This window comes from Musca autumnalis, unplaced genomic scaffold (genome assembly GCF_047663935.1).
Source record: "Musca autumnalis isolate F117 unplaced genomic scaffold, ASM4766393v1 scaffold_4, whole genome shotgun sequence".
NCBI classification, from domain to species: Eukaryota; Metazoa; Arthropoda; class Insecta; order Diptera; family Muscidae; genus Musca; species Musca autumnalis.
Genome location: NW_027411977.1, coordinates 72,831,812 through 72,848,901, shown reverse-complemented (window position 1 = coordinate 72,848,901; position 17,090 = coordinate 72,831,812). Strand labels below are relative to the sequence as shown.

At 35.6% G+C, this 17,090-nt stretch overlaps 3 protein-coding genes across 7 annotated transcripts; 1 reads left to right on the top strand and 2 right to left on the bottom strand.

Moving 5' to 3' along the window:
* Positions 1–845: 845 nt before the first annotated feature.
* On the bottom strand, positions 846–3,682 carry Gen (XPG-like endonuclease). The gene is made up of 5 exons (XM_073987068.1): positions 3,401–3,682; positions 3,016–3,343; positions 2,800–2,953; positions 2,430–2,733; positions 846–2,373 (listed from the first exon to the last, which is right to left on the bottom strand). The coding sequence occupies exons 1-5, from the start codon at positions 3,556–3,558 to the stop codon at positions 903–905; spliced, it is 2,415 nt and encodes an 804-aa protein (XP_073843169.1). The 5' UTR covers positions 3,559–3,682; the 3' UTR covers positions 846–902.
* A 1,883-nt stretch (positions 3,683–5,565) lies between these two features.
* AlaRS-m (alanine--tRNA ligase, mitochondrial) lies at positions 5,566–10,464 on the top strand. Of its 2 annotated transcripts, XM_073987067.1 has the most exons (13): positions 5,566–5,799; positions 5,918–6,188; positions 6,251–6,424; positions 6,483–6,628; positions 6,690–6,893; positions 6,957–7,101; positions 7,165–7,304; positions 7,364–8,340; positions 8,403–8,559; positions 9,205–9,490; positions 9,564–9,784; positions 9,847–10,048; positions 10,107–10,464. In XM_073987067.1, exons 2-13 carry the CDS (start codon positions 6,012–6,014, stop codon positions 10,311–10,313), a joined length of 3,036 nt encoding a protein of 1,011 aa, XP_073843168.1. In that variant the 5' UTR covers positions 5,566–5,799; positions 5,918–6,011; the 3' UTR covers positions 10,314–10,464. The 2 variants fall into 2 exon arrangements, with proteins under 2 accessions (XP_073843168.1, XP_073843167.1); XM_073987066.1 differs by lacking the exon at positions 5,566–5,799 and having other exon boundaries at positions 5,809–6,188.
* Positions 10,465–11,779: 1,315 nt separating this feature from the next.
* SA1 (stromal antigen) lies at positions 11,780–17,044 on the bottom strand. 4 transcript variants are annotated; one of them, XM_073982925.1, is made up of 11 exons: positions 16,720–17,044; positions 16,170–16,656; positions 15,773–16,072; positions 15,580–15,710; positions 15,215–15,517; positions 14,317–15,152; positions 13,902–14,260; positions 12,822–12,981; positions 12,626–12,771; positions 12,015–12,558; positions 11,780–11,941 (listed from the first exon to the last, which is right to left on the bottom strand). In XM_073982925.1, exons 1-11 carry the CDS (start codon positions 16,785–16,787, stop codon positions 11,880–11,882), a joined length of 3,396 nt encoding a protein of 1,131 aa, XP_073839026.1. In that variant the 5' UTR covers positions 16,788–17,044; the 3' UTR covers positions 11,780–11,879. The 4 variants fall into 4 exon arrangements, with proteins under 4 accessions (XP_073839026.1, XP_073839028.1, XP_073839029.1 ...); XM_073982927.1 differs by having other exon boundaries at positions 11,780–11,970; positions 16,720–17,007; XM_073982928.1 differs by having other exon boundaries at positions 11,780–11,970; positions 12,626–12,756; positions 16,720–17,007.
* Between the last annotated feature and the right edge of the window lie 46 nt (positions 17,045–17,090).

Below are 17,090 nucleotides of genomic sequence, written 5' to 3'. Positions count from 1 at the left end.
ATGCAGAAAATTGCGGGGCAAACCCCACGATTTTATTGCACATTAATTAATTTTGCAATTATTTAGTTGACACCACAAAAAGCAGGTACCTATCCTTTTTTGCCCGTTGTTTTTGTTATTTCCAACCGATTTCTGGATTTATTGGCTTGATGTTGTCGTTAACAGGAAAATCAACAGATATTTACAAAAATCCCAACATTATTGAAAGAATTTCTTGCAGTAACTCCGAATTAAACATCAAAATTTTTAAAAATTCATCGTTTGCAATAATATAGTTGACTAACTGTATATATTATAAATATTCTTCTTAAATTATTCATCCTTTCTATAATTGAGCTCGTAACACGTTCTTATTTTGCATCTTCAATTTTCTGCACAACAAACGCATCAAAATAAGTTTTATTTTTTAATTATGAATAAACAAAATGACAGAACATTTTTTTCTATTTTGTTAAAAAAGAATGTTTAAGAAGATCACAAGAGAGAAACACTGTCGATTACACTATCAATGGGTAGACTATAAAATAGTCAATATATTACAAGCCGCATTACATGTAACTAGTGAATTGACATAATAGCCAGGGGAGCCCATTTCCAGTGACAAAATCAGGTCATAGGCTATTTTGTGTGCCATTTTTGGGTGTAAAGTAACTAGGATCAATGAGTAACTAGTTACATAACTACGTCAAAGTAGACTATTGCTATTTATTGAACAACTGGGAATTTATAATTATTATTGCAAATTATCGAGTACGTAGACACGCTTAATATAATAAGAAATATTTGTAAATTTGCCTTTGGACCTAACCTATGGCTGGCATTCCACGTTATACGGTTTTAAGCACTTTGTAGTTTATACAATTCTTTATTAATATACACTTTTATCACATAAAAAATAACTTCTAATCGCTTAAAAGAATAAATTCATCATCATCCAGAGATTGTTTACCGCTTGTGTCGCCCTTAGCCAAACTGGTCTCCATAAGTTTCTCAAATACATCTTCGTTTTCCGTTTGGAAACTACTATTGAAAAAGTAACTAACACCATTTGAGTCCTCTTTGTCATTCTGACTGATGCTGTTGTTCGCATTAAAATTCAAACTAATTCTTTGTTTTTGTTTAAATCGATCAACTACGCTTATGGGTTTCTTTGATATATCTACAAGATTTTCATTGGATGCTGTAAACTCTTTAGCTTGTTCCACTCTCTTGGAACCAATTTTAACTAAAACATCAAAACTATCATCCAGCGACATGCGTTTAGCTTCAGCATTTGTAGACTTTTGAAATGAAATGGATAAAGCACGCTTTTCACACATAATATCCATATCATCCATGCTTTGTTTTGTCTGGAGTAGACTTGTATCTCCCAAGGACGTACAGTTATTTAGATCGTCCAATAAAAGGCTGATATCTCTAGGCATTGGTTCGTATTGTAACTGCCGTCCCCGATGAGATGTCAAAGCAAATGCACCATGGCTTTTGGCTACAATACCATTTACAATATCCGAAATATCGAAGACATTGTGCTCACTATCATCATCACTTTCTAAATCAGATGGAACACATGTTGTAAGCGGTGTAGAACTTTGTTTATTAAGTGCAGACATATTTTGATTTTTTAATGGAGTTTCCATGAAATTTTCCTTTGATTGTTTGAAAAATTTATCAATTGATTGCAAACCTTGTTTAGAAACAGATTTTGTTTTAGTTTGTCGTTTGGGTTTCACAGTTTTTGATACCTCCTCCGTTGCCTTCATTAAATCATCTAGATTTTCCAAAGAACTTAATGGTTGACTCTGACTTCCTTTAGCTTTGTTTCTGGGTTTCTTAGCAGTTTTCTTGGGTTTTTCCTTTGACTTTAAAAATGCATCCACGAGTTCAGGAAAAGCTGTTTCCATCATACTCATTGGTTCCACAGTGGTCCAAAGATCGGTAGTAGCTTTTGGATTTTCCGATTCCATGTCCCTTAATTGAGCATCCGGTATAAGACCATTGAATATACCTTTTTCATCTTGCCATATAATTTCTAAGCTCGGTATACCCTTTACAATTCTCTTTTTAACAATTTCTTTGGGAACAATATAAACTACAGCCGATGCCATCTCTCTTAACCGACATGCATTCAAAACATGCCATCTTGTTAGAATTGGAAAGAATTTCTGAAAACAATAAATTTCTGGCCATTGTAAAAGATGGCCTATTTGTTTGATGAATTTAACCAAATTCGGTTGCCGCCAACGTAGATCGAGTTTTGGAACCTCCTTTGGTTGACTGAGAAATTCTTCTATAATGGGTTCAGAAGGAAACGTGGGATCAGCTAAAGCTTTTTTGCGTAGTGCCAATTCGGCTTTAATCGATAATCGTTCTTCTCTAAAGGAGACAAAAAAGGGTGAATTTTTAGAAGGGTAATATACTCATATGCTTACTTCCAAAGACTCTCATCACATCCTCGATTTGTTCGACAAACTCCACATCCACTCTTCGTGTGGCTCTGTGTTCGTCCCAAGTGACCACAGTTGGAGCATATACTTTTATCGTCTACCCTCATTTCAAGAGCCGAATATTTTGCATCTTCGTAGCGCCAGCAACGAATTTTGTTCAGTATTTCATCATTTTTATATTTATGAAATAGTTTAACTACACTATCACGACCAATACCACCTATTCCATCAGGACAATAATCACAACCACACAGCAATGCCATAACAATTACTTTATGTTGTCCAAAATCTACAAAACATGAAGTTATAGCCTATAGTGTGCTTGTTGTTGTTGTTGTTGCATGTTAATCTTTACCCATTTTAGTGGATATTTGGCGCATATCATAAATATCTACGGCACCACCTTGTGCTGCTAAAGCACCTTGAGATGAAACAGAAAAATTACGGTAAACACGAACTGCTCCATAGGCGAAGCAATCTGAGTCCTGGCTGATGACACCATCTACAAGCTTTTGTACAGTTTGAGTTTTATTTATGTATTTCATCATTATCATTCTATTTCCATACTTACTCCTTTTTGATTTAAGAAAGCACAATATGCCTCCGCTTCTCCGGGTCCCTGAACACATTGGATGCCCATGGAGATGAGTAGATTCTCACATTGTTTTAGCACCATATTAAACCGTGATCTTCCCTTTTCACCTCCCTTTGCCGTTTGCGAATTGGATGTCTGTTGACTTTGTGTTGGTGGTGGTTTGTCCTTGGGCTTCACACCACGAAATTGAATCTCATTACGTTTTTCCATAGTCTGGCTTTTCAATTTCGGAGCAGTGCCTTCCAAAACAAAAACTGGCGTGACTTCTTCCCATATTAAGTAACATGTACGAAAAAATAGATTTCTTCAAAAACAGATAAATTAGTGAGTGGCCACGATTGATCTTGGAACCCATACTTACTTCAAATGATGTCTAGGATGTACGAAATAATCGACAACGTTGAGACTCTCACAAACCCATCCCGCCAAGTCTATGGCAACAATCTTGCCCCTCAACTCACTAATGGGTTTACGTTCGGCATGGGGAGTGAGAATCGTCCATAGATCTTTGACACCCATAAAGTATTAACACAATTTGTTGTTTACTTTCAAAACCATGAACTCTTGCGCCAACAAATTTCTGAGTTTGTTGCATGGCCCAAAAATACGTGTCATCCATCAAGCGAATTCAAAGAAAAACAAAGATTTGAAATGTCAGAATTCATAAACAGAGGCGAAAAAACTGTCGCCTTGACCATGGTCATGGTACAATAAGAAAGGTAGATGCATCGGCGAATTGCTACAACAAAGCACCTTTTTTTTGTAATGTAAACTGTCAAAATTTTCGCTAAATGGTCTCTTGTTGTCTCTTTTTATCGCTTATGTTTGTCTATAAAGTGTAGACATGCTATCTCTTACTTACCGAATCATATGGTTTTTTGTTTTGATTTTTCATGGCGAATTCCATGGTAGAATAAGAAAAGGTAGCAGCAATACACAGCTGACTGAACTGCGTTGTAACGTTAGTGTCAAATTTCTTATGACATTTTATACATTTATTTCTATTTCGATGTACATTAGGGACATATATTTTTTGAGAAAAAAAATATATCATTCGGAAAAAACCATTTCCCAGAAAGACTTCTTCATATCAATGATATGTAACCTCCTCCAAGTTCGAACGATAAGCCGCGCAGTAAATCCCCGCTTGTAGAGGCGATACAACGTTTGTTAATGTGTGAGGTATTTTGTTAAAATTTAAAAAAATAAAACCCTAATAAACATGTGCTTCTTTGATTTCTAAAACAAAACATTGAAACAGCTTCTCCTTTTTCTATGAATTTCCAGCGACCCCAAACTTTTCTGCAAGAATTCTACTTTCTGCGAGAATTTCTGCATTTAGTGGAATGATGTGGAAACATAAAAATTGAAAATGTAACGAATTTTCATTCATGTTTTCCAAAATATTCAACCAAATGTGAAAAATTATTAGTTTTTTAAATTCCAATAATTTATAGACATTTCATTGTTTTGTTTACAAATACAACTGGCAGTAACGTTACAAACAAAAACAAATTCCTTTGTGGTTGTTGTTCGAGTTGTATTTGTTGTAGTATTAACTTTACCTTGTATTTGTTCTACCATGGGCGAATTCAGAGTTTTTTGACGTTTTAGATTCGATCAGCTGGGCTGAGGCATCTACCTTTCTAATTGTACCATTACCATGGTACAATTATAAAGGTAGATGCATCGACGAATTGTTACAACAAAGCAACTTTTTTTGTAATGTAAACTGCATGGTACAATAAGAAAGGTAGATGCATCGGCGAATTGCTACAACAAACCAACTTTTTTTGTAATGTAAACTGTCAAAATTTTCTCCAAATGGTCTCTTGTTGTCTCTTTTTATCGCTTGTGTTTGTCTATAAAGTGCAGACATGCTATTTCTTACTTACCGAATCAACGACAAACACAAGCGATAAAAAGAGACAACAAGAGACCATTTGGCGAAAATGTTGACAGTTTACCATGGTACAATAAGAAAGGTAGATGCATCGGCGAATTGCTACAACAAAGCAACTTTTTTTGTAATGTAAACTGTCAAAATTTTCGCCAAATGGTCTCTTGTTGTCTCTTTTTATCGCTTGTGTTTGTCGTTGATTCGGTAACATGGTACAATAAGAAAGGTAGATGCATCGGCGAATTGCTACAACAAAGCAACTTTTTTTGTAATGTAAACTGTCAAAATTTTCGCCAAATGGTCTCTTGTTGTCTCTTTTTATCGCTTGTGTTTGTCTATAAAGTGTAGGCATGCTATCTCTTTCTTACCGAATCATATGGTTTTTTGTTTTGATTTTTCACGGCGAATTTCTAGTTTTTTGACGTTTTAGATTCGACCAGCTGGGCTGAGGCATCTACCTTTCTTATTGTACCATGTTCGGTAAGTAAGAAATAGCATGTCTGCACTTTATAGACAAACACAAGCGATAAAAAGAGACAGCAAGAGACCATTTGGCGAAAATTTTGACAGTTTGCATTACAAAGAAAGTTGCTTTGTTGTAGCAGCTCTAGTACAATTACAGCTCTAGTACAATTACATAGGTAGATAGGCATCTACTTATGTAATTGTACCATGGCCTGTTCTAAACCTGCAAAAAGCTACTAATTGCTCTGTTGCAGACTACTATTTTTTTACTACGATAACATTTTTTCCTTTATATTATCGGAAATAATAGAAAAATTTAGTAGATTCTTGCAGTGCTGGAACAGACCAATTTTTTACTACGATAACATTTTCCCTTTATGTTATCGGAAAAAATAGTAAAAATTAGTAGATTCTTGCAGTTTGGAACAGACCATTCCATTTGTGTCAATGAATTTATTGGGAACGCTTTTCATTTTGTATCAAATGTATCTTACTCGAAACGCTTTTATTTAGGTGCTTTCTTTTACACCGGCTTATTTTATTTGACCAAAAAAATTATATCAGTCGGGTCGGGGAATAAGCATATATAATCATTAGAGTTTCTTATATGGAAAGGATGCACTCTTCTGCCAAGAAATTGCAAAGGGTATTATCCTCGCGAGAGATACGAAAAACGTTTGTTGATTTTTTCATTAACAATCATGGACATAAATTCGTGCGCTCCAGCCCGGTAGTGCCTTTTTGTGACCCAACTGTATCATTTGTAAATGCCGGAATGAATCAGGTTTGGAAGCATCAGTGACAGATTTATTTGGTTTCGCTCATGAACTTCTTTTTCTCAATTAGTTTAAATCTGTGTTTTTGGGCAAAACACAGCCACCACACAAAAGAGTTACAAATTCCCAAAAATGCGTACGGGTTGGTGGTAAACATAATGATCTCTCAGTTGTTGGTGAGGACGGATATCACCATACGTTTTTTGAGATGTTGGGGAATTGGTCGTTTGGTGATTACTTTAAAGTGAACTATTTGAATGGTAAATTAAATTTGTGCTAAATATGTTGTTTTTCAATTGCAGCGCGAAGCTTGTGCCATGGCTTTGGAATTATTGCAGGGTCCATATAATATAGATCCATCACGTTTATATGTCACATACTTTGCTGGTGATAAAGTTTTGGGCTTACCAGCGGATTTAGAATGTGTTGATATATGGAGAAGTTTGGGGTTTGTTATTAACGAGTTCTAATTGTTGTTTTATAACATTAGTTTCAATATCTTTTTTAAGATTCCCCAACTCCCGCATACTCCCCTTTGGTAGCAGGGACAACTTTTGGGAAATGGGTCTAACTGGACCTTGTGGTCCTTGTACTGAAATACACATAGATCATCGGCCAGATTTAGCCAGTTCTGAAGACCGTGCCAAGCTTGTGAATGCTGGTCGTTCCGATTTAACAGAGCTGTGGAATTTAGTATTCATACAATACAATAGGTATAAATATTTGTGAACATTTTGGAAGCAAATCGCTTATTCTTTAAACGATTGTCATTACAGAAACGACGATGGTTCTATTACACAATTACCTTCCCATCATGTTGATACTGGAATGGGCTTTGAAAGACTCACAGCAATATTACAGAATAAATCATCGAATTATGACACAGATTTATTTCTGCCACTTTTTAATACAATTCAAAAGGCAAGTTTTAAAAAGCAAGTATAACTTTCAACTAAAACAATTGTTCGATCCTTAATGACATAGATATCTAAGGCTCCTCATTATGGTGGCTCATTCCCAACTGATAGCGACAGTGCAACCTTGGATACAGGTTATAGAATCTTGGCAGATCATGCCAGAATGATAACGGTGTGTTTAGCGGATGGCATGCTACCAGATCAAAAGTAAGTTATCAGTTCGTTTACATTTTTATTATTCATATTAAATAAAATCTCTTTTTCAGTCAAAAGTTAAGACGTGTTCTTCGGAAAGCTATAACAGTTTCTGAAAATATTTTTGTCAATGAAAATCTGCTGCATCACCTAGTTCCAATTGTTGCCGAATCGTTGGGTTCTGCATATCCAGAAATACACAATAAACAAAATGATATATTAGAATTAATTAAATATGAGCAAGAAGTCTTCCGGAGCTTAAGGGAGAACTCAACAAAAGCATTTAATGAAGTTTTGCGGGAATATCCTGATTTAGAAGATGTCGACTTAATGGAGTGTCCTGGTTTTGTGCCTGCATATCGTGAATTCAAATCTGTTAAGCATACATTCAAAAATAATTCTATACCCGGCGATTTTCTATACAAACTCTCGGATACCTACGGACTGACAGAAGAAAATTTCGTTAAACTTGCTCAGTTAGAAGATATGACATATGACTCGTCTGGTTACAAACAGGCAGTGGCAAATGCCAAACAAAGGACGAAACACTCTATGATGTCAAATGGTCACAAGGACATTAATTATAAAAACATTGAGAAAGCCTTAACTGAATTAACAAAATCATTGCCAGCCACTGAGAATAACCACAAATACACGTACACCTACAGCCATGCCGATAAGAAATACATAATACCCGAATTGAAGACAAACGTTTTGGGAATATTATACAATGATGTTGACGTAAATGAGGTTGTGTGTTCTGGTGGTATGACCGATGCAAATGATGTAGTCTCCATTATAACAGAGTCTAGTAATTTCTACTATGAATCTGGTGGCCAACAATCTGATAGGGGTCGTATCATTGTGAGAAGTGCAAATGACCAGTGTGTGGAGCTTAATGTCATTAATGTACTTTACATAAATGACTGTGTGATTCACATGTGTGAATTACCTAAAGAAAGATCACAATTTACTTTAGCCACGGGTGATAATGTTGTTCTTCAAATTGATGAAAATCATCGTAGACGGAATATATGCCATCATACAGGTGAATAGAAAGGTTATGTTTTCAAAATTATTCTAATTAACAAATGGCCACAATCTTTGTAGCTACACATTTACTAAATGGAGCCGTAAGATCATTATTTAACAAAGTTACATACCAGGTATCGAGTGCGGTTACCAGTGATTATTGCAAACTTGAAGTGGGTCTAATAGGAAAACGCATGACCAAAGACGATGTGGCGAGAATCGATGAACTTATAAGGTATGGCCATGTTTATATTAAAGCCTTTTGCTTGGTTAACCTTTATGAGGATTTTTTGAAATATAAGCAATGGAATTGACATTTGAAACACAGTTTTTAAATCCGGTTATATACAAACGTACTATAAGTTTTTATTTTCAAGATATAAAAACCCCAAAAAAAAAATGAAGTTATAGAAACGACTTGAACTGTGGTGTGTTTGAAAGCTACATTGTTTCTTAAGGATATTGAAAGACATCTAACCCCCGTCATAATACTATGATATCGCCTGAACTGACCAAAGTCTTATAATCCTTTTCCCAGTGTTGAAGAGTGACTTAAATGGTTCCAATGTTAAACCACTTTATATGATATACTTTTACCTTATGCTCACTTACCAAACTGTTCGCCGTTGTCAGTATTCTGACCCTGGAGTCATTAGGTTCGGTTGGTCTCAATTATTGGCAGCCCTTGCGGTTTTTGGTAGGAAAATTTGTATCACTTTTGGAAGTAAAATATATAAAAAATGACAAAAAAAATGAGCCCGTAGTTTTGGCATTTGTTCTTCGAATGTTACGATGCAGATTATACGTAAAATTACAACAGGCTCCAAGGACTATGAGAGCACATTTCAATATATTTTCCCACATATATGTATACTTCCAGTGAAATTATTTCTTCGGCATCACCTGTAAATATTGAACTTTGTAATGCTTCAGATATTTTGCAACAAAATGATGTTACAATGATTCCTGGAGAAGTATATCCTGAAACTGGTCTGCGTTTGGTAACAATTAATTGTGATAATTTCGATATGAAATCTAAGGAGCTATGTTGTGGAACGCATGTTACAAATACAAAGGAATTGGAAAAATTTTCCATAACAAATCTGAAGCAAACAAATCGTGCCAGATATGCCTTTACCGCAGTTGCAGGGGATGCAGCAGACAAGGTAAGTTATTCAAACTCCTTTCGAATTTCTCAGCCTATACATCTACATACAACTAATACTCTTTTTTTCATAGGTCCACAAAGTAGCTGAATTATTGAAACATCGTATTGATATGCTGGAGAAAGAATTTAAGACTGATAAAATGTCGAATGCTACAGAAGCGGAATTACAAACAATACGACATAATCTACTTCATACGGATATACAATTGCCATATGTTTTTAAAATGGATATTTTGGAACGCATAAATGATATTTTAAAACGTCTCAAAGAGTCGGCAAGGACTAATATAAAGTATGAATGACATCAAATAAAAGATTATGGAGTATTCACGTAATTTTCATATTTAATTTCAGAGATTTTTTGGATGTCGAAATGCGTAATCTCCTGCAAGAAAAGCCTTTAGATAAACATCCATTTCTGGTACATTATATTTCCAGTTCAGTTCTAATGGAAGATGTTCCCCTACAAAAGGCCACTAAACACTGTACAGATCGACCAATTTTGGTCATAGCCAAAGCAGATGGCATAGTAAAAGCAAGATGTTGTGTGCCAAAGGTAAGTCTTTTTGGTTGCCTGATTCCAGCATGTAGTTTATTAATGTATAATTTTACAGCAATTCCAAACGGAAGACTTTAATGCGGAAAAATGGCTAAAGGTATTTGCTTCGATTTTTAAAGCTCAGGTATCACCACCCAAAGGACAAAATCCCCATGCGGTATGCAATATGAAAGGCAAGAAAACATCAACCCAATTTGAAGAACAACTAGAATTTGCTATGCAAAAAGCCAATAGTTATGCAGAGCGGTATTGGTGCAAGTGAGATATGAAACGTTATTTAGTCTATATGTGATCTTTTTAATATTATCGTTTTAAGTATTGTTATATGCTTAAGAATTGTATTCATATATACATACATACATCTCTTTATCGAAGGGAACTTCAATAAATATTAAAATAATGACCAACAACAATTATTAATAGTTCACAGCGAATCTGATCTTCAGTTTAGACTCAAATCTCATTGAAAAAATGACAAAAGAAGGTACATAAATTATACGCTATTGTCATAGTACAAACCACTTTCTGCAAACATGCCGCTACACTCAAAGCGAAGGTCGAAAAGAGAAATAGAGGACTGATATCTATTTCTGGCACAACAGGAGGTAGTGCAACATAACGAGTAGCCCACTCGATAGTTCTTCCCACTTAGTATCAGTCAAATCATCTGAATCACACATTGCGGTATAGGAGGGATCCACCCAGAATATTCTTTCATTTCACATTTCCAAGTTGCCATTGATTTTTTTTCAGAGGCAGGTAGATAGGCCGACTTCCGTATTGTCAGTTGCTTTGTATTCGTGCATGAAACTAGAGGTTCTTAAATCGATGTCCCCACTACTGCAATTTTATAAAATTACTCTAGTAGGGAACTCGATTTAATGTCCCCACTACTGCAATTTTATAAAATTACTCAAGTATGGAACTCGATTTAAGAACCCCTAGTTTCATGCACGAATACAAAGCAACTGACAATACGAAAGTCAGCCGCAATGTATAATTTTCTTGGGTTTAGCCCCGTCACCCGTTTTTTGACCCAAGAGTCCGGGAACAAAATCCGGATTAGGCCCTGTTATACCGAATCGATTACTGCAAAATGCTATGAAAATACCTGTCCAACAAGTGGTCACAGGGTGGAGATATTTTCGCCAATATTTTTTAAACCCTCAAAAAAGGTTGATAATTGTTCGTCATGGGATCCGAAATCGTAACGAAAGTTGTATGGAATGGTGACATAATTTCGCAACAAAATGTGGGGGTAGAATCTGAGCGATTTCAGAACAAATTTAAAAAAAACTCCTTGGGAAATTCGGAACGGAAATTTACTTCAGATATTTCGCTCCACATTCGAAACGAAATCTGAACGAAATGGGACATCCAACATTGCTGGTTTGCTCGGAAGTAACAACAGTTTACTTTAGTAATAGTTTTGCGTCTACAAAGATTTGTTCAAGTTGCCAAAGGTTTGTTAATTCTCTTTCTTGTTTATCGAGAAAACTAACTGGAATTTTTACCATTGGAGGTCGGTGTTCTCAACTGTGATGTTTTGTAACTCGAGTCGAAGTCAGAAATTCCTTTGCAAAATTACAAAATGTATTTTATGTATGACTAATTCCACATACCTCCACCCTGTTGTGAGGTATGTCGGACAATTTATGAAGCTAATTTTCCACAGCTTTCGCCAACACCTTGCCTGGGCAAACTTCAAAAAATAATACACCAACTTGCTTCCTTTTACGTAATAATTTAATCCTAATTCAAATTAGTTTGATGGAACATAATTACTAAACTAATTCCTAGACTTAATATTACAACACTATGTGCCCTACTATCCACGGAAATCTGGATCATTGTGTTCATCTTCATAGTCATCCTCATCGTCTTCATCATCTAGAAACAATAAAAAACGAAAAAGAAGTCTAATATTTGAATTTAATAATCATGTTAATCAAATCAAACTCACCATGATCACCTCTTCGTTTGCGGGCATATGCACGTTTTGAACTAACTGGAGCCTGATCGGTTTCTCCATGTACCAATGAATTACGATACAAAAATAATGGTTGATATTCTTCATGTTTACTGGAAGGAAGAGCGGGTGATATTCGACGATCCAAAAAGTTTAGAATAACTTTTTTATCCTGTTTAAGGAGTTTATGATTGAACTCATTCAGAACTTCTAGGAATAATAAACGTTTGGGCGCCGCCACTGGATCATCGGGAACTTCACCAACGGCAAATAAGATACCAGCACGATGTAAAGCAATAATAGGTTCACGATTCTTTATGGCATCAAAACCAAATGTCAAGGCGAAACGTTTGGCCAACTCCTTGAGTTCACTGAATTCATGTGAGTTCTTTGAGACCAATTCATTTTCTGATTGACTTTGTAAATCTTTGAAAACTGCTATAAGACTCAAGAGCAAAGTTAGGGCAAAATTAATCTTATTGATTTCCCTTGCCTTGCCTAAGGTGGCCTTTATGATGTCTCCATATTCATTATACCACTGAAATTGGTTGAAACGCAATAGGTTAATTGTGATGTAGTGAAATAATTTCATTTGTACAACTCACTTTAACGTAATTTTTAAACATTCCCGCAGCACTTTTTGTCGGTATTATATTATAAACTACAAGTTTGCAATAAGAAGCCAAGAAGTTACGCTTCTTATGAAGTTCCATTATACGAGTTTCGTCCTGAAGATCTGTGGAAATAGACTCTGCATTGAGTTACAAACTATAATTATAGCAACTATTGCATATGTCTTACCTTCTTGCCTTATGGTAAAGACATAATGTTGTACGAAATTATTCAATACCAATTGTTCATCCAATGTTGATTTGTATTCCAAAGTACGTACATTTGGATTTTCATTGCGTGCCAATTGATCCGAAAATATTATTAATAGATCACAAATTGATTGGTATGCCTGTGGACAAGAAATAATATTTTAAAATACAAATAATTTTTCAGAGATAAACAATCCTCAGGACGGCAAAAAACATATACCTCAACCTAACCTCGAACCTAAATGTCCAGGGCCACAATGACTAAAAGCGATAGAGTTACGCGTAAATTTTCAGCGTTTGTGGAGGAGATATCAGAAGCAATGGTCCTTATTATTCTATTTACAGATCCAACCAACAAAATTTAAGCGAATAAAAAACCCCTCTGGTTGATTTCACTCCAAACTTTCATACAGTTTTCTATGAAGGTATGGATTTTACAAAAGCTATCTATCTGCCTGCAGTAAGAAAAAAACTCACTTTAAATATCGAAGTGTTTGGGGGGTTATTTTGAACGTAAATAGCGGATAGACAAAACTCGTTCAGAATAACCCCCCTTGAATTCTCCAAGTAGTTGAATTTTTGTGGTGCGGTACCCGAAGGAAAAGAAACAAAAGAAAATACAATATGGGAAGTGGAACAGGGAAGTATACGAAGGAATGGTTCCATAGTCCATATTCGAGCTTGATCTACATTTCGGAGACCACATAAGTTACTCTTTCCGAGAATTATCGTTCGCCCAAGCCATTGTAGTTTTCTTTAACTGTTTTTACCTAACATTTTAGAACTTTTCTAGTGGATGTAACCGAAACAGTCCATCTTCGAACTTGCTATGTTTGGAAGAAGTATTACGATGTACAAATTTTCTATCAAATCGTTTACCACTTTTATCATGCGCAACAGACAGACACACGTAGCAAAAACGACTCCAAATTTTCTAAAACGAATTTTGGTTGTATCAAAGTTTAGCCACAAGGCTACCTATGCTGAACGTGTAAACGAAATAGCCCATAAGCTTTACATAAGCGATCCATCTAAATCTTATTTCTACATTTTAACTCACCGCTTCCTGGACATCATCAGTAGGTCCATCGCGGGTCAATTCAAAGCAGGCAAACATATATTTATCCAAATTTGTTCTCAACTCCTTTACAGACGATTCGATCTGTGATGTTTCACAATTATTTTCCACATAATATAAACCCCAACTTATAGAGAAGTAACAAGCTTCAATACAATAGACTAGGGCTTCATTAGGAATGTTACGACCGGGATTCTCTTTTGCTTGACATTCATCCACATCTTGAAATAGGGAATCAAAAAGATTCCAGGGATTCATATTGTGTGAAGAGTATAGGATAGAAACAACCTTCAAGGAACTTATGACGTTGTAAATGTCATCTTCATTGGGTAATTCCTCGCCTATAAAAGAACGGATTAACAACTATTCAATAGAAAACAAAGAAAATTTCACATACCTGCAATTAAATTACGCCAATCTTCAATAGAATCTCTATATTTGTTAACAGCATTATCAATGATATTGGAACGAGCTACATCACAGCGTGTATATGTGGCACTGCCCTCTGTACACAAATATTCCAATGTCTTGGCACATGTCTCCAAAACGTCACGATCCGTATGGACCGACATGATATAACTCATTTTATCCAATAATGATTGCAAATTTGCTTCTTGACGATTTGTTGTGTAAATATCTAATTCAAAATACTGGGGTATTGATAATAAATTCGCCAGCTTTTCACTGTCCGCTTGATACTTTTCTAACAAAGGCGGCAGTGTGACAATAAAATGTTCCGTTAGCCTTACTTTTTCATCTTGTATGGCTTTCAGTTCTTTGGAGTTAAGATATATTTTACGATTGCTGGCTCTTCCCACCGGAGCTTCACCTGTTGCAGCCTGTTTAACTGCGCTTACCATTATTTCAATTAATGTTGATTCTTGTTTGTTATCCAAAACCTCCTCATTATAACCTGGTTCCTCTAACAGCAAATCAGTCATACATTCCCAATCTTTGACCATAGCATTATTATCCATAAAGGAATCCACTAGATAGGCACCATGTTCGTGCAATTCTGATTCAATCATAAATTGCACAAGATCACGTATTAGGGGAGTGTTTGGTAGACGAAGTTTGCCTCTTTTTGATTTGGTCTCCTCCATATCAGCCGTTAAATGAAATAGGCGCACATTTAGAAACTCAGCTGCTGCCTGGGCCACACCTCTGTGAGATGAATACACCAATTCATAAACAATTTCACAATCTTTATCGGCAAGGATATCGGGATGAATCCTGTAAATTAGAAACAACATTAGCAAAGATATTTAAAAGGTATATATTTACAAATAGCTTACTTTAAAATACTTATGACCAGTTTTACGGCATGTACAGCAACCTCGAACTCCTTGTCCAAGGTCATGGCAACAATGCGATCTTTAAACTTTGAGGTGAACAATTCCAATTTACTCTTAAGTTCCTCTTTGTCATAAAGGGGCAGAAGAGCCTGCAGACAACGTAGGCGAACTTCCCCCACTTTGTCATGCAAAGTCCAACCAATGTACTTTAGATATGAATCGTCCAAGAAGTTTTGGGGATAATTTTCCATCCAAACTCCGATTTCAGCCATACAAATAGCTCTTATATCAGGGAGTGTATCACTAAAGGATTACATCGGAACATTATTATCCATGACAAAGTTGTATGCCATCTTAAAACCTACCGATAACGATGTACAAAAACAGACTTGAACATATACGTCAACATATTTTTTATTTCATCCATATTCTCCTCCAGTTCAGCCCTTTTAGCCATTAAAGATTCCAAACGATCTGAGGCACGTCGATCTCTTGACTTCAAATAAAAGAATTGGATATTTTAATGGTTAACAACGAGTATACTTTTTAGTTATTTACCTTTAATCGCTCAGCCTCGTATTGTTTGGCCGCATTTTCAAAATTATTTGATACCAATAAGGCTACATCTACCAGAGCCGTCATCAACTTCATGGCTGCTAATGTAGCAGTGTGTCTGAAAGCTCGAACTTGTGAATCTGACAGACCGGTCAACAAAGAAATTACGTTATCCATCAAAAATTGATCATATATAATGGAGTACTGGCATTGTTTGACCAAGGTCTGAACAAAGTCACAAAAATTCATTTTGAATTTTTTCCACTGTTGTCCGGGGATTATTAGGGGATATTCACCGCTTTCCTGGAAAGAAAATAAACCATTTAAATATTACAAAAATATGAAATTTTAGCAGACGCCGTTTAATTAAAAGTTTGTTATTACAAAATTGTAACCTTACCTCATCAAATTCCTCTGTCATCTTTCTTATAACAGCTGTATGATCCATGGGATGTTCCGTGTCTTCCGGAATTTTACCTTTACAACCACTGGCGTTAATGAAAAATTGCAACAGTGCTATAAGGGCTGTATCCCTATTCACTTTGTATTGTTCAATCCAATCATCGACAATATTCATAATGGGCGACTTCGAGTGTCGAACTATGAAATATAAACTATTCTCATCTGTGGTCACATCTCTCTCCATATCGATACGTTCTTGTTCTTTGTCAATGTGTTCCTTGCGTTGACGTTCAGGTTTTTCACGACGTTCGCCTGGGGGTTTCTTTGGTTTTTCCTGCTTTTTCTTACGTACAACCGGTGCCCAAAAATCATCCTCATCCTCGTCGATAATTGGCGGCTTATCACGAACACCGCCACGAGCACGCAATCGTGTCATCCTCTTAGTGGGACTATCGCCGTCTGAAATCGAGTCGTTCACATTTTCCCTGAAAAAGTATTATTAGAGACTACAAGCATATACAATGCGTTATGAAAGAATTAAAACATACCCCTGCTCCTCATATTCAGGCGGGATATCATCCATTCTAATGCGTTTACCACCTCGTCTAGCCATCATGATGACGCTATTTTACTTTTCTTCAATTCAAAATTGATGTGAAGTTATGTATTTACAGGAAAAAACTTTACTACAATACTAATTAATTGTTGAAATTATTGTAATTTTACATTCCGCGTTTTTCGGATTGTTTTAACTTGCTTTCCGTATAAAAAAATAAACCGTAGTGAAAATATTTTGTGTATCCTTTAGGGATCTATAATTCAATATCACAATTTGTAAAGATTAGGGATAAGTAAATAGGCTTTCGATAAATCGACTTTTTGGCTTGAAATGTCTAAAGGGGAGTACACACTATCAATC